Raw genomic sequence first — 20,345 nt, 5'->3', positions numbered from 1 at the left:
TAGATAAATTTGAAAATCTGATTTATTTTTAACCTACAAAGACAAAGTGGTTTTTTTAGTTTTTTTAAAAAGGGAACTGTTTTATTACTGAAATCTTATGACTGAATCAGTTCAGTTAACTTTATATTAAATTATAAGCAGACTATCTGAAGAACAAGGATATAGAAATCATATATACACATCTTTGAAATATTAGTTTGGTATTTAACATATTAACATTTGAAAACAAACGTAAGGACCGGCGACCTGACCCCAGCAGCCGCCGTGGCCGCAGCAGAGATGCCCCTGTTCCCCGCGAACAGGCAGCGTTCCTCAGGTAGTAAGCAGAACAAATCCAAGGTTATCAAAAGAAAGGAAAATCTAAAAACAGTTCTTGTTCCTGTGCTGACGTGTTGTTTGGGTTTCCGATCATGCCACCGCACGCTACGGCTGACACAGCCCTTGTCACAGGTGTGGTGTGGTCATACGCAGCTGGCTCTGTCTCTCCAACATCTTCACTTCATTAGAAGGTCAGTGCAAGTGGTTGTTTTGTGGGTTAGTGCATTCAGCTTTCTGCAGGTTATTTCGTGTAAGAAGCTGTCAGGGAGCAGAGGAATACGGAGGGACGCAGGGCCCTGGACCCTCAGGGCTTTTTGGCCCAGAGGGCCCAGCGTTTTGGAGGCAGTATTTTCCTGCATTGGCTTGGTCATTGCCCCATCATTCCCTGGGCCATCTTTCCATCAGGACAGTCCCATGTGCCCACGCTCTGCCCGCCACTGAGCACCAATGCTCCCGTCAGGAACCCAACGGCTGGCGGGGACTTCGGAAGCACCCGTGGCAGCTCCGGAGAGCTGAGCCTCTCTAAGGGCGGCACTAAGGGCGGGGGCCTCTGCTGGGAAACTTGCTCTGTGCGGAATATGACCATCTTGGAGGGTTTTCATTTTTGCTTGACAGAAAGCTCTCCAAGGACATTATGACCTTGGGGGAACAGAAAGGACCTAGTGTCCATGAAGAAGGGCCCAGGTAGGTGGTGGCCCTTTGGCCCAGGGGACGGAGGGCAGTTGGCTCAGGAAGTGCTCTTCTGATCCCTGACCACTAAGACCCTGTTAGAACCATCTAGTGCAAGACACAGGAAGTGCCTGGTGCTCTTGACCAGACCGTGTGACACATCCACTCAGGCTAAGCAGGCGCAGCAGCTGCCGAAAGAGGGGACTGGGTGAGAGTGGCCAGGGGGACCTCAGGCCCTGGCTGACTGGGTCAGGACCGAACAGGACGCAGTCCGCTCCCCAAGGACTCGTGTGCTTTCCCCTATTTGGCAGCCTGAGTCTCTCCTCTCTCTTCTGCTTGAGTGGACCGTGGGCTTCAGGCGTCAGAGATACAGCTCTGGATGCGGTCCATCCACTGCTGGGCACTCTGTCCGTCCTGGGCACAGAAGTTATACACACGCTTGCTGGTCTTGAGCTACAAACCAAACGGAGAGACCCAGAGATGAAGGGCGAATTCTAAGGCTTTGAGCAAGTGTGCAAGGCCACCCCTCAACATCATGTTTCCACACTGCCCCCAAGGACCTCTGAATGTTCTCTCTCCTCCACCACCTTACTGCCACTGCCTCCATGCTCACTTTACTTTTCTTGTCCCCAAAGTGACGGGGGATGCTTACCATCCCCACGGCACGTTAAAATCTGCCAGAAGATACTGGCAGGAAAAGGAGGCACACCAGGCCGACCTTGCTCTGCATTTCCCTGGGGCTTCCTGCACAGAGGAGGGGGGTTGGGAGCGGCGGGGGCCCTGGCCTTTGCCCCTCGTGGCAGCAACGCAGGAAGGGCCGAGCAAGCTCCCTGTGCTCCTCGGGAAGCCTGAGCCTCATCCAAACCATGACGAGGTTGGCTTCTGTGTCCCTTTTCCACCCTCTTCTCCGGTCTCCAGGTGGGGCCACACTGGAAACCCAGGGTTAGGGAGGCAGACGCACGGCCTGAGCAAGGCCCTGGAGTACAGCCTCTGCCCTTTGTGAAGCCCTGCTTGGCTCTGGGGACTAGATAAGTCCCTTATCACGTGGCCCATAACATGCCCCAAGGCCTACCTACTAGCTGCTGAGGACGTTAGGGTAGAGAGTCATCAAGGGTGACTAAGGACAGTTTTGGTGGATGGCCAAGCATGAAGACCACTGGAAACGAAGGAAGTAGCATCTGTTCCTGACAGCAAGTGGTGAGTGAAATAACTAACAATAGTTAACAAGGAGTTCATTTGCTTTCGTATGTGATTGAACACCTTCTGAAGAAGTCCTTTGTGCAAAGCAATGTGCAGCCTTCTGAGACAAATGGAGAGCTGGGAGGGGTCAGGTTGGGGATCAGAGGACTGAGTTCACGTTCGGCAGCAATTCCCACAGCCAGGGGGGTCTAGGACCCACCTATAGTCACTGCCAGTTGGCCTGAGGCTCCACAGTTCTCGGAGGGAGACAGATACAGTAAGATCACGTGTAGACAGAGCCATAAAAAGACAAGCAAGGTCAACTTACATCAAAGAAAGCCTTTTCGCTCGTGTGCTTTGGGGCTCCCATGCTGGGGCCAGCAGGCAGGACCATTTCTACTTCCGCCAGGTCAATGTGGCCTTTACAGCTCGTGTCCTCGCCCGAGTCGTAGTATCGCAGCTGGAACCACAAGGAAACAGACGGGATGTAAGAGACACAGGAAGGGAGAGCGGCGTGGCTTGTCACGCTGCGCCTGCGAGCTCCCTGTACCGGCCTACACTATGCTGGGGAGAAGAGACAAGAAGTGGAAAATGCTGGTTGCCGCTAGGAAAAGAACACTAGGTGGCTAGGAGAAACCGGAAGAAGGCCTATTCCTCTGAAATTTGAACAAACAGGTGAATTACATATTAAAGATAAAATTAAATGTCAACCAACAACTGTAAAAACTATATGTAACATAAAAAAGGGGTGAATGTTTAGAATTCCTAGAAATTGATAAGAAAAAGGTGAAAAACCTAGTGAAAAATGGTCAAAGGATCTGAACAAGCAAGACACAGGAGAAACACAAATGACCTATAAACGTCGGGAAGGACGCACAGCCTCACCATCAGAGAACCGAAGTGAGGCCAGTGAGGTTTCCCTTTTCTCTTATATTGAGAAATACTAAAAATGGCTGATTAAAAAAATAAATAAAAATGGCTGATAATATCCAGGTCGAATGTGAAATACTATGTACTTACTCTTAATGGGAATATAATTTGTTAGAGATTTTTGGAGGGCAGTTTGGCAATATCAACTGAAATTTAAAATGTTTATGCGTATTGATACACTCTTCCCACCTTTTGAAATTATCCTAATTATAGAAACACTCCCACAGGCATGCAAAGACACATGTATGAAGAGGTTTCCTTCAACACTTCTTAACAGCTAAAAATGGAAAAGATGTATCTGTCGTTCAGTGGGGTGTTGGTTAATTACATGGCAGTACAGTAATAATTTGGAAAACTAGCTTTTTAAAAATGATAAAGAAGATCTGTATGAACTGGTAAGAAAACATTTTCAAATGTACTGTATAAAAAGGGAGGTTGCCAATTAGCATGTAGATTTAGAATAATTTTTGAAAAACAGAATAAACAGCATAATATTCGATTGAGTGGTTACTATGTACCAGGACTGTTCTGATTGTTTTGTATATAACTCATTTAACCTTCCTAGCAACTCAAACTATACAGACATATGTATTCATCTGTACATATATGTATGAAAATTATTTAGAGAAATGTGTATTAAATTATTAATAGCAGGTATTTCTGGGGGTGGGGGGTCACAGAGGACTCTTGGTATAACAAACATGTATTACTTCTGGAATAAGAAAAAAGGAGAACACTGGTTTTTAAAATGAAAGAAATGGCTGGCGGGAAAGCCTTACTGGTCCACAGCCCGGTTTCACTGTCTAACGTGCACAGCAGGAGTGAGGCAGCTGCTCCGGCCCTGAGTCTGGCCTCACACTCCAGCTCTCGCTCAGGCACGGCGTGAGTTGGGCTAAATGGAAAAACTATATAGCTCTCATGTTAAAGAAACCCAAAAGATTGGTAAGAAGACAAACATGATTTGATGTAATTATAAAATACAGAAAAATAACGACATTCTCCTATGCTATAGTTAGTGTTTTAATGGAACTTTTCTATGCAGTGTAGACTCTGTGACTTCAGAGACACTGTTATTTTGAAGTACAGCTCCCTGAAAAGGGCTTGCATTGCATATTTGAAAATAAATTCCCTACATTCTTCCACAAAGACTGGGTATCCTTTGTGGAACGCTTTCAACAAAGGGAAAGGCGATCTCCACACAAAACCTTCACCTGGAAGTTTTCTACCGGCAGGTCCGACCAGAGCCTGTGGGGAGGTAACAGGTCATGTTGTTCTAAGCAGACCCCATCCTAGAGACGGGTGCGCTGAGAGCCAGAACGTGCACCCCTGTGCCTCCGGGCTGACCCGCCCGTGCCCAGGCAGAGTGAGGCCGCAGTCAGAGCGCCGTGGGCCGTGTGACTCACCAGCGAGGTGCGGCAGGGCTGCGGGTTTGGGAGGGCTCCCTCTCCGCGGAGGTCCCTGGGGCCAGGTTTATGATGCTGAGGGGGTGTGGGCACCCACAGCGATAGCTAAGAACATAACAACGGGCGAAAGACTTCTTTGCATGGTCCGGGAGGCCCAGTCTAGTACCTGCCCCCTGTGAATGCCAGGTGTGGGTGGGCCCATCCACTTTGGCCTGTTTTGGGGGCCCCACCCTGTTGCTGCCATCTTTGAGGAACGAGAATGTCTTCCGTAGTAACCTGCACAGTGATGGGCACAGGAAAGGCGCACGATAATGTCTGTCAAATGCCCTCCGTTTTGAACAGATGCTTCGTGCTGTGAGGCCACAGGTAATCTGCACTGCGGGGCGCGCACGGGCACCGGCCTCAGCGCGGGCATGTCACGCGCACCCCGCCTCAAACCTCCGGCTCTCTGCTGGCCCGGGTGTACGAGCAGGCAGCAGGGCGATCTGGGCGTTAGAAAGCAGAGTCCTGCTGCTCTTGTGCTCTGGGCTCACTGTCACTGTCCCACGTGCACACCCCAGGCAGAGCTACTTTGGCACTGGCCGCGGAAGGCTGCCGCCCGCGCTCAGGGGCACGCGGGGTCCCTGGAGGAGCCCCCAGGCAGCGCGGAAGAGGTTAGGAAAGCAGTCGGTATGTGACTCTCCACTGACAGTCACACAGCAGCTGCGCACTGAGCTGAGCCCAGAGAGTGGCTTCCGTATGCTGATGGCATTACCTGGTGCTTTGTTACATCCAAAACAAACCAGCGGGGCTTCCAACCTTTCAGCAAAGCCCCTCTTTTGTAAAGTGTTCCTTCAAAAGACCTAGAAGAAATGACAACAGGGCAGTTAATTCTGATGTTTCATTTAAAAAATTTTATAAAGGGATGTCTGCTGTTTTTGTTCGTTAAATCTCTGTTTCCCTCAAATGATCCAAAAAACCCCCGAAACCCAGTTAGAGTTTTCCCTAGAATTTTTCTACTAGACCTTTGAGGAAAGATGGCTTTCTGCTGGAATTACTCAATACCAAACCTATGAGATTTGGCGCCCTCAGGGGCCACCCTGGTGCCACGCTGGCACTGCCACAACCCACGGGAGAAAGCAGAGCCGGCCAATGGACAGAAGCCTGGGGACCGCGGGAAACTGGCATGACCTTGGCCTCCCCAGTTTATGTGAGCAAATGCCTTTTGCTTGAGCTAGCATGGGCTAGATTTCTGATGTTTGCCACTGAAAAAGCGCTGACTAACACATAATCCCTCAAAACATCTGGCAGACGTGAGATAACAACAATCAGGACTCAACCACAAATAACTACAACCTCTTGGCATCGTTCTAGTTGTAATTTTGATATTTCCTCTTCAAAGAACCATTTGAAACAAAACAAACAAAGACAGACTCAAAGCAAATCCACATTAAGTCTGCAGCAGGCTGCACCGCACTGGGCTAGCATGTTCAAGGGCCCGTGGTGCGGCAGAGGCTGGGTGGGGAGGGTGTGTCGGCCACCCAGCAGGGCTCAGCGCATCCCACCTGTTCTCGTCATTCTTGGACGTGTACTGGCTGTACAGGGTGGCTGCTCTCCGGTCCACGCCGTTGGACGGGGAGACGCTGGCGGTCTGCTCCTCCCCCGCGCTGCTGTCGGGGAGGTGCAGCAGAGACCTCTTCTGATAGGACGGCAGGTTGGTAGACACAAGTCCTGGGGAGCCCGAAGGGTGTCTCTGGGGCTGAAAAAGAAAGAACAGGAGCTAGGAAAGCTTTAAAAGACTTGAAGCAACTCATCCAGTGATTTCTACATTTTTAAACATTTACCTCATGGAAAAAAATGGAACCAATAAGCAAAATATATGTATAAAGATGTTTATCCTGGAGTTGCTTGTAATAGTAAAAAACTTGAAACAACCTGAATGTCTATCATTAGGGGACTGGTTAAAAAGAACAACAACACATTTCCATACCATGGAATTCTAACAGCCATTAAAAATGATGCTGCTGATTTATATACAGTGACACAAGGGAGGACAAGTATGCCACATATTGAGTGAAAAAGAGAGGTTTTAAAATAATACTTATAGTAAATTCCTTTTATATGTGTGTTTAGAATAAAACAAGATGGACAGCATGGTGGTTTATTTCTAGGTTATAAATTGATGGTGATTTTTATCTTCTATTTTATAACTTTCTGGGTATCATCTTATTTAAAGGAATAAATACATCTTACTTCTATAATCAGAAAAAAAAGAAAAATTTTTTTTTTCTTAGGAAAAAAAGATGTCACCCACCTATGGCCTGTCTGGTAACAGCTCCTGAATTGCCATTTGAAAGCAAGAGACAGCACCTGGAGGACCCCTTCCAAGTCACTCTGAGGCTTTCGTCTACACACCATTCTCCTTGACCCCTCTGTGACTTCTGACCCTGCTGACCTCACCTTTTCCCCAAAGTGCTCTTCAGAACATTGTCTTGACTTCCCTTTGTTGCGTTTGGAGCCAGTCTAACATGGGTTTGACTGGTGGCTGTCCCAAGCACGAGCTGTGTGATCTATGTGTCCCTCCCCTCATGGAGGAGATGGGACATCACTCCCTCACCATGGGTTTAAACAGGAGGCTAGCGTGTGTATGGTGCTCAGCACAGTCCTGTGCACGTGTTACGAGCTTGATAAACGTTTCTTAAGTCAGAAACATGAAAGGGGGTGTGAACAACACAAAACATCATATTTTGTCATTTTAAAACACTTTCTCTGATTATTTCTCTGGAGTAAATAAAGTCTTGGCATCCCCCTCCTTCCTCGTGGTAGAAGATCAGCTGAACCCACAGAGGCTCTGAGGGAGAAAAGAACCCAGTAATTTCCCCTGGACACGGGGCCTGAATCCTAACGTATTATGTCAGCGCGGTAAAGTGAGACACTCCGGAACTATTCAGCCTTTTGGAACTATCTGCCCTAAAACCCCAGGGCATGACCCCTCGCTTTCCGCCTTTCCTTTTGGCCATGAGCCCACCTGGGTTACCTGTGGCGGCGGGCCCCACCTGACCTAGCACCCTCAAAAGCTCGGAAGTAGCTCCTCGGAGGGCTTTGCCAACTCACACGGTCTGCTCGGGGCTGCTCTTTGAGGTCTGCGGTGACCCTTTCCCACAGCTGCTGCCACTTCTCAGGGGTTTGGTTCAATTTATGCTCCAATCTTTCAATTTCCTGCAAAGTAATGAAAAGGGGTTTTTGGACAGATAAGTAATTTGTAGAAATCAGGACGTGCCCCAAAGCCACATCTGCTTGGTCCTGGCCCACGTGAACAGTGCGGCCACAGGGCAGCTAAAGACAGTGGTAAACACAGGGCCTCAGGCTTCCCAGGCCGGAACGGCGGTGGGCGCTCTAGCAGCTGTGATGCTCTACGGCTTATTAGGGTCTGTAACCAGGACTTTTTATACAGAATGGCTGCAATGCAGAGAAGAAATATGTATCCCAAACACCCTTGGCCAGCCCATAGGAAATCGGACGGCCACAGCAAAAGGTCAGGCACTGGGACAGTGTCCAACCCCTAACAGCTGAGGTAGATGAGCAGTCTGTCCTTGACAGAGGAACTCCTCAGCTCTGATGATCCAAACCAGATGTGGAAAGAACAAATCATGAAATCCCGAAGGCACAGAATTTCCTTGGGACAGGGAAGCAGCACAGCCGCCTCTGGGACTGTGCTTCCTCTGAGGTGCACGGCTTCGGTCAGAGAGCCGGCGAGACTCTTCAGGAACTGCCGGGCCCTCTCAGGGCTCAAACTCTGGGGCTGCTGCTCTCACCAGGGCGGCCACTGCCAGGATGGTTTCACTCCAGAATATTCCTTGTAGAAGACGGTTGGCAGTGCTCCCACCAGGCCACCAGCTACCCACACTTCTGACCAGAGGAAGCATGGTACCCACCAAAACCATGACCCAGGCCTGACTCAGGCTGCCTGGGCAGCTAAAACAGCTGGGAAGCTGCAAATTGCTCCACTGGCCTGACTGCCTCCTTGTAATGCTGGAAAACTCAATTTGATGGAGACTTTCCCAGTAGCTGAGCCTGGCCCCCCATGGAGGCTGGGGAGCAAATTTGGTTTCCTCACACTCCTGGAGAGCTCCCTCGAGCACAGTGAGGGAGCCGTGCCCAGGACTGTGCGAACCAGTCTGTCTTAGCTCAGCCTGGCTCCTGAGGCCCCCTGTGCCTCCACGGTGCCCTAGGTGAGTGTCTACACGCTGTCCACTTACACTGAAGAGGCCGGTCAGAGCGTCGGGCTGAGCACAGCGGACATCGTCATAGCACGGCCACACTGTTCTCCTCTGGCTCTGGGGCCCGGCACCTCCGGCCAGTTCAGCGTCCTCGCAGGGGAGCTGCTTGGGGGTCAGCATCATCCAGTCATACGAAGGCCCCGTGGAAAGGGTCTCCTCTATGTAGTAATCCCACTTCTTGAGGCTGGAGACATTTACGTTGGGCTTCAGGGCCTGTTTAAAGAAAATTCTGAAATATAGTTTCATCTTGACCCAAATTGACTTGCAGGCCAGCCCCTGAAATTTTCAGGGTCTGGAGCAAGAGTATGAATGGTGGTTCAAATACCACATGTCTAAATATTAAAATGTATACATAAAATAAACAATTAAATATAATTATGTTCTCTCCTCCTACCTTGGCAAATGTAACTTCTTACTGGACTCCTCAAAATTCTACAGGGGCAAGTGTGAGGCACGGAGAAGCTGGCCCCAGCCCCCAGTCCTTGGTGTGACCCCGGCCCTACCACCCGGCTCTGTCCTACATCCTGAGCGTCTTTCATGAATGTGTGAGTATATCCCAGCCCACGCAGCTAATCTCTGTCCACCTTCTGCAAAAATCTATTTCTTGGCTTTCCTCTGCGCTTAGGGGTATATATACTGGCTTGGGAGACAGACTCAGAAAACTGGGTTGGTGAGGAACTTGAATCTGGCTAGGGAATGCTGAGGTACCAGAGCATGGTTGAGATGAAGGAGGGGATGTAAGTCTAAGTGTTGGCCTGCAAACCAAAGGGTCGTCAGTTTAATTCCCTGTGTAGGGCATATGCCTGGGTTGCAGGCCAGGTCCCCAGTAGGGGGTGCGAGAGAGGCAACCACATATTGATGTTTCTCTCCCTTTCTTCCTCTCTCCCTTCCCCTCTCTCTAGAAATAAATAAATAAAATCTTAAAAAAAGGAGAAAGGCCAGAATGCAGCCCTAATGCCTGGGGCCCAGGCCGGGGGCCTTCTTGGCGCTCAGTAAGGTGCTTCTGTGCATCCCACCGGCCCGTCCCACCTCAGAGCCTGCCTCCCACAGATGTGCAGGGAGGGGCCCTCTATCCTTCTCGGACTGGGCTCCAAACATCCCTGCTTCCCATGCGGTCTTGCCCATGGCTTTGGTGCAGGTAACCTAGGGGATTCTTTTCTAAAGTATTTTAGATTTTTCAGTTTAGAAGACATGTTGAGGTTTCAAGTTTTGTTTGTTCTTTCTTCCTAGGGAAAGTTGACTTGCTTTGACATTCTTGAAGTTATCCCTTCCAGGTTTTGGGGGCCAGATCCTAATTTCTGTGGTCAAGAATGTGGTGAATAGTCTCCATTCCATCATAATCCAAATGCAGAGTCTATCACACTTTTGAATAGTGTCTGGTATGAAACCTAATCAAATGTTTATAAAAAGCCTAAACAGCTTGCGTACATTCAAAGTAAGGAAAATCTCAACACAAAATATTCAGTAAATGAAATATAAATGCTTTTTACCTCAACTTCCACTGGTGAATATAAATAATTAAAGAAGATGGGAGTCCTCTTGTGCATTCTATCAATACATTCCCAAATACAAATCCCTTTTTTGGCATGCTTATCTCCTTTATCATCAAATAAAGTTCCTGTAAATCCAAAAAAATTCAACAAAAGTCAAATAAATCAACAGTTTGCCTAAAAGTATGATGCCTGTAGCAGAGGGAAAGTAGAATATTTCTTATGGCTCTAGAAACAGCAATGTATGTGCAGGAACCTTAGATAATAACTGCAAAGCTAGAGAGAGGAATGAACTTCACAGTTCTATGGAAACAAATCCAAATGGAAGGAAAACATCTGATAAGGTTTCCAAGCGTGTAGCAGAACATCATGACTCTCTTCCAACCTTCATGTAGATCCAGACTCCCCGGGGGCTGTGCCAGGAGACATTCTACACATTTTTCAAGAGAAAATGGAAGGACTTAGAGTTGACTTCATGAAACTCAGTCAAAAACATAATTTTATGTTTCTGTTTTAAGTCGTTGGCTGTTTATTATGAAGCCATTTAAAGTGCTGTCTTGCTTAGTAGTTTATATAAACTTAGTAGTTTATATCTTCATGGACTTTCGATGACAGAAGGGCGTGGTCTGTACCGTAGGGTGACTTAAAAAACAAAAGTTGAATTTAGGAGGGGGCCCTTCACGGATTTTCTGACATTATTTTCGTACCTTTCAGACAGTCCATCTGTTGCTGACATGAGCCCACTTTGTTTTTCGTTGAGAGGGAGAGGGTTAGGGTGAGGCAGGGGGCTTTCCTTTAAAAGGCGGGAAGAGTGCCGCCCCGCCATGCTGTCTTGCTTCAAATGAAATGACTCAGTCAAAAACAAGTAAGCATTTTACCAGTTTATCAGAAAAGAATGTCTGAAGTCCCAGGCTGCATAATATCCTATAATATGAGGGCCCCAACACTAATTAATATTTTCTTCTGTCTTTTAACTGTAGAGCCCAGCATAATAGTTCTCAACCTTGGCCACATATTAAAAACACCAAGAGTTGAAAAAAGATCCCAATGCCTAGGTCTCGCCTCAGACCAATTAATCAGAATCTCTGAGGATGGGCCACAGATATTAGTTGTTTTAAAAGTTCTCCAAGTGACTCCAATGTCCAACATAGCCAGCTCTGTTTAATGCCTTCCCAACACATGGGTGCCTAAGAAATTAAGATTTCTGACTGTGATGTGTGGACTGAGAATGTGAGTCACTGAAGGTCTGGAAGTATAAACCGGACGGGAAATGGTCTGATTAGTGCTGTCTCCCTTACCAAAAGCATGAAATGTCTTGTTAGACAATTTTAATAGCATACACTGAAAAGCAGTATTTCCTGATTTCATATTTTAAGTTGAGAACATCAGTAAATAATTTCAGCCACTAAGAGTCCTTGTTCTGAATATTCAGGTATATATTATGAAAATAGCTGATTTTTAGAAATTTGCTTGTCTTCTTAGTCACGTGTACTCTTCCTCCCTTCTCCCAACAACAAAAAAATGTAAAAATCCCCCTAACAAATGTTTTCACAGGGGCTGACTGATTTTCACCATTTACTCTTTATAACTATTACTGCTGTTAAAAATTACGACAATGATGGTATGCCTAAAATGTATTGAATGCTTACTATGTGCTAGCAATTGTGCTAAGAAATTTATAAATGTTTCCTACTGTGATCATCAGGGCCATTCTGATGAGGAAACTGAAGACACTCAGACAGGTCGTTAATGTGTCCGAAGTGCTCAGCTGGTGCTGGACTCTGCCAGGTCCGTCTGCTCCAGAGCCATGGCCTTCACTGCTTTCCTCGCTGCCTCCAAAGGCAAGCACCTGGCCTTCCAGAGCTACCAGGCGTGGGAAAATGGACTCATGTGTGTCTCCTTAAACAGTGTAACACTTTAAGAGATGAAAATAGAAGCAGATTTTATTTTTCAAAGGGGCTACAGGGAGACCACTTGCAGTGCCTAAGAGCTAAGGCAGCACACAATCTCTGAATCTGGGCATGTGTTCACGTTCACTCTACTCCCATAGTTCAGGGTAAAACCCTAAAACGGCCTTGCCACACTGGAGGGGAGTGACGTTTAGTTAGAGTTTTTAATCAAAAACACACAAAACTAACAAAAAAGATAAAACAAGAGCATGCAAACACGTACCGTGCTCTAGTCTTTCATAGTCTGAATCCAGGAGAAATGTTTTAAAGCGATTAGATACATAGTGGAAAGCCAAGAACTTTAAGTAATAGAGATTGAATTCAAACTCAGTTGGATACTGGTTGTGAACCTGAAACACACAAGGCAGAGAAAAGAGTTAAGACTCGAACCACACCAAAGGCGGGCGCCGTGCTGCTGACTGCTGCCCTGCCACATGCAGGAGACGATGGGGTCACTTAACTGAGTCCCTATGTGAGTGAGGGTGGAGGGGACCCGCCTGCCTGCACCTCGTCTGTGCCAGGCACCACATGAGGCGTTTTTATAAACGTTATCTCATTTAATCTCCACAACAACATTGCAAGATAGGGATTATTTTTTTTCTAACTCTACTGAGATATAACTGATATAAAACACTGTGTAAGTTTAAGGTGTAGAACATGATAATATACATTATCTCCATCCATCACCTCACATAGTAATTTATTGGGGAGTGAGAGCATTTACGTCTACCCTCTTAGCAACTTTCAAGTATGTGATACAGTAGTGTTAACGAGAGTCACTCACCATGGTCTGCATCAGATCCCAGAACTTGTTACACTGCAAGTTTTTACCCCTTGACCAACATCTCCTCATTCCTTTTACCCCCCAGCCTCTGGCAACAGGCCTTCTGCCCTCTGTTTCTACAAGTTTGGCTTTTTTAGATTCCACATATGAGTGAAATCATATAGTAGTCATCTTTCTATGACTTATTTCATTTAGCATAAGGCCCTGAAGTTGTTGTAAATGGAAACATTTCCTTACTTTCTCAAGGCTGAATGGTATTTCATTGTTCATATATGTAACATTTTTCAATCCATTCACCCAAAGATGGACCCGTAGGTTGCTTTCATATCTGGGATATTGTGAAAAGGCTGCAGTGGACATGCGAGCACAGACATCTCTTTGAGATAGTGATTTCATTCCCTCAAATATATATATACCCAGAAGTGGGATTGTTGGATCACACAGCAGCTGCATTTTAAAAAAATTATTTATCATAGTTTTTTAAATTTATAAATCATGTTTATTCTATTACCATTTTTAACTTTGAGACTCTCCATACCGGTTTCCATAGTGGCCGCACCAATTTACATCCCCACCAAGAGCGGACAAGGGTTCCTTCTTCTCTGTATCCTCACCAACAACTGTTACCTCTCGTCACTTTGATTACAGCCATCCTAACAGGCGTAGGGTGATATATCATTGTGGTTTTAATCTGAATTTCCCTTACGATTAGTGATGTTGAGCACCTTTTCATGTACCTAGTGGCCATTTGCATGTCTTCTTTGGAAAAATGTCTATCCTAATCCGCCGAAGATAGGCATTTTTATCTCCCCGTTACAGATAAGGAAGCTGAGCATGAGCAAGATTAAGTAGTTTACCCAACATCATTCATCACTAACTAGTGAGCCCAAATTTGAACCCTGGCCTTTTAGGCTCCAAGATCTGTGCCCATTCACTACCTTATACTGTGCTACGTGTTTGACAGATATAAATTAACACAAGTTAATTAACGTAAGTTCTTGTTTTCCAGGTACTTGTGGTGTTAACAGTATGTTATACAACAATAAAAACTGTACTTAACATAAGTTTGGCAGTGAAAGGAATGAGGGGGGAAGGTCGTTTGGGGAGATAGTAAGAGCGGTTTTCTGGACAAAAGGAATGTGTGCCTGTCTGAAGGCAACACAGAAGGAGCCAGCACACAGGGAACAAACTGCCGCAGAGCCGGTAACTAAGAGAATAAGGCCCTGGGAAAACAAGAATGAATGAGGCTGAGGGTGCAGAAACAGGGAACAGTCCTGGAAATGAGAAGGGATAGAAGAGTAGATAGAAAAGAAAGATATATTCAAATGCCAAGGGAAGGGGGAGGAGCTCGTGTCTTTTAACCTTAAATTTTCATCAGTTCATTAGGCAGTGAGATCACTGGACATAGTAGTAAAGATAAGGGAATGACGGGAGGGAGGGAGCAGGCAGAGCTTGGACCAGTCACTGCGCCGCAGCGCACTTCAGGCAAGCTACACACAGACTCTCTGGAGCCATCTGATGTTGGCAGAAGGCAGGCTGATGACCTTGTGGCACTCTCCAATCCACCTAGCGATCTCGCCTCTGTGTTGTTAAAACAACCTCTCATGACTAGAGAATTCTGTTTGCTTGCGATAAGTCCCAATCATAATGGTGCTTGTTTAAAAGCTGTTTTTAAGCGAACACTGCTGGCAGGCTGTCTAGAAGCCAGCTGCCCTCCCCATGTTTAACTTGGCAATGTGGACCCACACTTGGTCAGCCAAAGGGAGCAGGCATGTGGGTCGCATGGTGGCTGCCCAATAGATCAATGGGGATTTAAAGTCGCAATCTGGACATCATAGACTTACCACCTGGGGAAAAATCTAGTTTTCTGTGATGATTAAAACTTTTTTTTTCTTTCTCCAACACTTTCTTACTGGCTTTTTAATCGAACTAAAATTTTAGTTCATAAGAAATACAAAATAAAATGGAATTTAGGAGGACTTAAGAGCGTCTGCCTCTTACGCAATGGAGCTGCTTCCCTGACCTGGGCCGCGGCCCGTCCTGCCGCCGCAGGCCCCAGGGACAGGACAGCCTCTGTGGAACGACTGGGCCGGGGCCCTGCGGGGCTAGGCTGTGTGCCGCACTCCGGGTTTTTTGGAACTGAAAACATACGCAGTAAGTAGGAATGTTCTCATCAGTGAAAATGGAAGAAATGGACAACGTTGGTTTCCTGTGATTCTGTTATATGAGCAACTAATTATGAAGGTTAAGCATACTTGAAGAATTCATAGTTGTAATTAAATAAAACCTAAGTCAATCCAATCCATATTTAATGGTCAACAGTTATTATTTTGGAGCATTATAACTGGGCATAAAAACATGTTCATGTAAGTGGTTACTATAATTAGTAATACTTCCATTTCTACAATGGAAAATACAATTTTAAAAAATAGTTTTCTTTCCTTGCTTTGTTAGCCCTCTGCATTTTTGGCTCCAGTATCAACCATGTGCTCCAGCACAACAGTCCTCCTTCAGCCACTTGTCCCTACTGACACACATGCACACCAGAAGACAGAACCCCTGGGCTTGGTGCCCCAATAGGCCTGGTCCTCAGGTGGTCCTCGCTCCTTTCTAAATACTGTTCAGACTTAAAGTTTCTAGTGCTGTCCCATCACGACCTGTCCTTTAATGCTATGCAAAGACCTTGAGTCTGAACTCCTGGTTCAGAATGAACAGCATCACTCCAAGCGACCAGAGCACCCCTGATGGAGAGGGGGTGACTCAGATTGTGGGTGGCAGGACAGAAGAAGGAGACAGGCCTGGGAGGATGGAGCTTCCCTACCACCTGAGAGTCTCAGGGAAGAGGAATCTGCCATGTGGTGAGAGAGGGCGCACTCCAAGAACAGCTGTGCCCCCGTGGCCCTTGACATAAACCTCAGTAGGCGTGGGCCGGCCCACTGGCTCACTGTTTCCCAGGGAAAAACAGTTCAGAGCTATCACCATTGACCCAGTTCACGGCAGGCCCTAAAAACTCTTAAATACTTTATTAAACAAAGCCCCAGAATAAGAAAACATATTTTCTCAATGACTGTTCTCCACAGAAACCACTTGCCTCATACATATCTGTTATCTTTCCTTGATTATTCTGATATTTAATATGCTGAGGAATATAATTTTGAGGACCCACCCTGAGGTAAAGCAGAACAGAAATGATAGTGAGTGTGACCTTATGTTGAACTTACAGGCATTTCAGGGAGATCACATGCTAGGACTTGAAGCAAAACTCCTCTCCGCAAGTGGAAAAGTGCTTTCGCCGCCCACTGTGCTGAGTGACTGGCCTCATCACAAACCCTGAACTTGGGAGTGCTCCTGCACGCATGTGCGTGCATGTGTGCGTGTGCCACAGTGACACCAACCGTTGCTAATGCTTGGAGCGGTGATACAACCTGCCTCCGAATGCCCTAAGTATCAGGTCTATTAGAAGAGGAAGAAAAGATGCTGAGCAATTTTTTTTTTAATTCTTTAGCAACAGTTTAAACAATGAGCACGTGAGAATTTCTCAATGGAAAAAAAATAATCACATTGACCTGAACCCTGGCTTATTTAGTACCTAGATACCACATTTGGAATCTGAGATTAAGAAACATAAGTTTTCTGAAATGTCTTTCTACCACAATAATAAAGACCTAATTGCATTCATAAGACAAAATATGGTGCTTAGATTTCCGGTAAGAAAGAAAATTACACTTTCTTCATTTCGTCATACATCCCAGGGATTCAGTTTGTCCAGTTCTTTGGTTTTTTCTGCTCCTTGTAAATGGGACACCCAGACTCTTCCGTGACACCATGCCACAGTGAGGCACAATCCGCCTGCTTCCTTCTCCTTCTGAGGAGGCATGACTCACATACCACAAACTGCACATGTTTAAAGTGTACAGTTTGGTAAGTTTTGATGTATCTTTACCCCTGTGAAACCCTCACCACAGTCAGGATAATAAACATGTTATCTGTAACTCCTAAGTTTCCCTGTGCCCTTTCTGCCTCCTCTTGCATCTTCTTCCTGAAGAAAACACTGATTTGCTTTTTGTCACTGAGGATTAATTTGCATGTACTTTACATAAACAGAACCATAAGTATGTACTCCTTTTGTCTGCCTTTTTCCACTAACTGTAATTATTTCACATATATCCATGTTATTAGCAGTTCATTCCTTTCTATAAGTATGTAGTATTCCATTATATTGATATACCACAATTTGTTTATTCACTCTCATGTGGATGGACATTGGGTTGCTTCTAGATATTTGGTTATTACATATTTAGCTGCTGTGAACAGTTATGTAAAAGTCTTTGTAGGGCATAAGCTTTCATTTCCCTTGTATTACAGCCTAGAAATGAAATGCTGAGCCATATGATAGGTAGGTATGTTTAACTTTGTAAGAAACAGCCAAGCTGTTTTCCCAAATGGTTGTAGTTTTATATTCCCACCAGCCAGTTTCTCCACAACCTTGTCAATGTCTGAGGTAGTTAGTTTAAAAAATATTAGCCATTAAAGTAGGTACATAGTGATATCTCATTGATTTTAATTTGCATTTTGTGATGACAAATGATGTCAAGTATCTTTTCATGTGCTTATCTGTATATCTTTGGTGAAGTACAAATGTTTTGCCCATAAGGAGAGCATGCTGGCTGTTTTCTTATTAAGTTTTGAGAATTCTTTATATATTTGGGATACAAGTCCTTTAGCAGATATATCATTTGCAAATATTTTCTTCCACTGTCATTCTTCTTTGTTTTCTTAACAGTGATTTTTGAGGAAACTTTTAAATTTGAAAAAAATATAATTATCAATTTCTTCTTTTATGAATCATGCTTTTGGTGTTGAGTCTACGATATCCTTCCCTAATCCAGGGTCACTAAGATTTCTTCCTATGTTTTCTTCTAAACATTTTATAGTATTAGGTCTTACATTTAGGTCTATGATCCCTTTTGAATTAATTTTTATATTGGTGCTAGAAATGGATTCATATTTTTTGTATCTGGAAATCCAATTGTTTGGCATCATTTGCTAAAAAGACTATCCTTTCTCTACTGAATGCTTTTTGCATCTTCATCAAAAATCAATTTTCCATTATTCATATCTGTGTGGTATTTCTGGACTCTTTCTGTTTCATTGATCTATTTGTCCAACTTTATACCAATTATCATCACATGGTCTTGATTACTATAGCTTTATAATAAGTCTTGAAATCAAATAGTACTATTCCTCCAATTTTGTTCTTTTTCAAAGTTGTTTCAGATACTCTATTGATAGATCCTTTGAATTTTCATATGAATTTTATATTTAGCTTGCCAATTTCTACAAAAATAGTCTCCTAGGCATTTGATTGTGATTACATTGAATTTTCAGGTCAATTTGGGAAGAGTGACATTTCAACAGTATTAAGTCTTCTGACCCGTGAACAAGACGTATCTCCTGATTTATTTAAGGCTTTAATTTCTCTCTGTAATGTTTTGTAGTTTTCAGTGTCCAGGTCTTTCATATATTTTGTGAACTTCTTTATGTTTTTTGATACAATTGTAAATGGTAATGATTTAAAAATTTCAATATTTCAATGGTTAATTTTTGTAGATTCCATAAACAACCATGTTGTTTGTGAATAAGATAGTTTTACTTCTTCCTTTCTAATGTGGATATCTCTATTATTATTATTTTCTTGCTTTACCGCATGGCTAGGACCATTAGCACAATACTGGATAGAAATGGTGAGGCAAACGCCATGTCTTGTTCCTGACCTTAGGGGTACAGCGTTCGGCCTTTCCCTAGTACATATGATGTTAGCTGCAGGGTTCTAAAACGGAAACCATCTACAGCTTGAGGAAGTTCCCTTCTATTCCCGGTCCCTGAGAATTTTTACAGGGAATGAATGTTCTATTTTGTCAAATGCTTTTCTGCATTTGTTGAGATGACCATATATGGTTTTTATTTTTTAATTTCTTAATATGGTGAATTATACTGATTGATTTCAAATGTGAAACCAATCATGCACTCCTGGGATAAATCCTGCTTGACCATGGCATACTATTTTTTAAATATATTGAAATGTGTGAATTTGATTTGCTAAATTTTTGTTTAGAAAATTTTGAGTTTGTGGTCATCAGGAATACTGGTGTCCTCACTTTTACTGTCCCTGGCAGGCCAGGGCGATGCTGGCTTCACAGACTGAGTTGGGTGGTATTCCCTTTGCTTCAATTTTCTGGAGTTTTTTTTTTTTGTAGAAATGCTATTTTTTCTTTCTTGAATACTTGGTAGAATTTACCAGTGAGGCCATTTGGGCCTTAAGTTTTTGACATGAAAGTATTTTAACAACAATTTAAATTTCCTTAATATATACAGGCCTATTCAAGTTATGTATTTTTTTCTTCAATGAGTGTGGTAATTTGTTTTCCAAGGAATTTGTTCATTTCACCTAATTGTTGATTCTTTTGGCACAAAATTGTTCATAATATTTCCTTATTGCCATTTTAATACCTGTAGAACCTATAATGATATCATTTTTTTATTTCTAATATTGATAATTTATGTCTTCTTTCTTTGATGAGTTTGGCTAGAAGTTTATCAATCTTATCGATCTTTTCAAAGAGCAGCTTTTGGTTTAGTTAGTTTTCTTTATGGTTGGCCACAAGACTTTTGGGGCCAAAAGCAAGTCTGTTTCCAATAATTTTAGCCTTATTATATTATGTGGAATTGGGACAGAGAGGCATCTCAGCCAGTAAATTAATTCTATATAAGCATTTTCCAAAATATGTTGATAAATAGAGTTTTAGGGCCTCTCTTCGGCATCATCTGAATTCTGTTGTTCAAAATAACTTTGTATGTATCTTGATGAAGATTAAAAATATAAACAGATTTAAAAGACGAAGCTATGTGAGGCATTTTAGTTTTGTTTTCCATTATGGAGTGAAACCTGCCAATTTCACTTATTTATAAGAGAATCTGAAATGGAATTTGGAAAAACATGAATTTATAGCCTTTTTTTGCCCATGTGCCATTAAGTACTTTGTAAAATTTAAAGACCCATAAAAATAAGCTATGACTCAAATCCCAGGAAAGATCAACATTTTGGGAATAAAATATAGTAAGTTAAAATTGGATTTGCTTTCAGGAATTACAAATATTAAGCTACAAGAGATCCTATACAGAATGGTTATCAACATTCTAGACACACCCTAGAAAATAAGTAGCTAATATTAGTTGTTATTTCACACATTAAGTTTTAACAAATATTAATTGTGTACCTTGTACTGTGCTAATCACTTTATATACGATTTTTAATACAGGGTCTAGCACAAATCACAAATAATGCCCCTTTCTTATTACAAAAT

The 20,345-nt window shown here is 44.0% G+C and overlaps 1 protein-coding gene across 2 annotated transcripts in view; it reads right to left on the bottom strand.

Moving 5' to 3' along the window:
• Positions 1–205: 205 nt before the first annotated feature.
• Positions 206–20,345, bottom strand: part of SBF2 (SET binding factor 2) — a 402,149-nt gene continuing 382,009 nt past the window's right edge. For both annotated transcript variants that reach the window (XM_054582870.1, XM_054582860.1), the window contains 8 exons: positions 12,421–12,547; positions 10,249–10,376; positions 8,738–8,971; positions 7,593–7,697; positions 6,044–6,237; positions 5,254–5,341; positions 2,495–2,626; positions 206–1,440 (listed from right to left, as the gene is read on the bottom strand). In XM_054582870.1, coding sequence (XP_054438845.1) covers positions 1,342–1,440; positions 2,495–2,626; positions 5,254–5,341; positions 6,044–6,237; positions 7,593–7,697; positions 8,738–8,971; positions 10,249–10,376; positions 12,421–12,547 — 1,107 coding nt within the window. In that variant the 3' untranslated portion in view covers positions 206–1,341. The remainder of the gene's footprint in view (positions 1,441–2,494; positions 2,627–5,253; positions 5,342–6,043; positions 6,238–7,592; positions 7,698–8,737; positions 8,972–10,248; positions 10,377–12,420; positions 12,548–20,345) is intronic.

Source organism: Pteronotus mesoamericanus, unplaced genomic scaffold (assembly GCF_021234165.1).
Source record: "Pteronotus mesoamericanus isolate MK-2021 breed Mesoamerican mustached bat unplaced genomic scaffold, CSHL_Meso_final contig_1189, whole genome shotgun sequence".
Taxonomy (NCBI): Eukaryota; Metazoa; Chordata; class Mammalia; order Chiroptera; family Mormoopidae; genus Pteronotus; species Pteronotus mesoamericanus.
The sequence above is the reverse complement of the archived record's forward strand: the minus strand, read 5'-3'. Positions and strand labels throughout refer to the sequence as shown.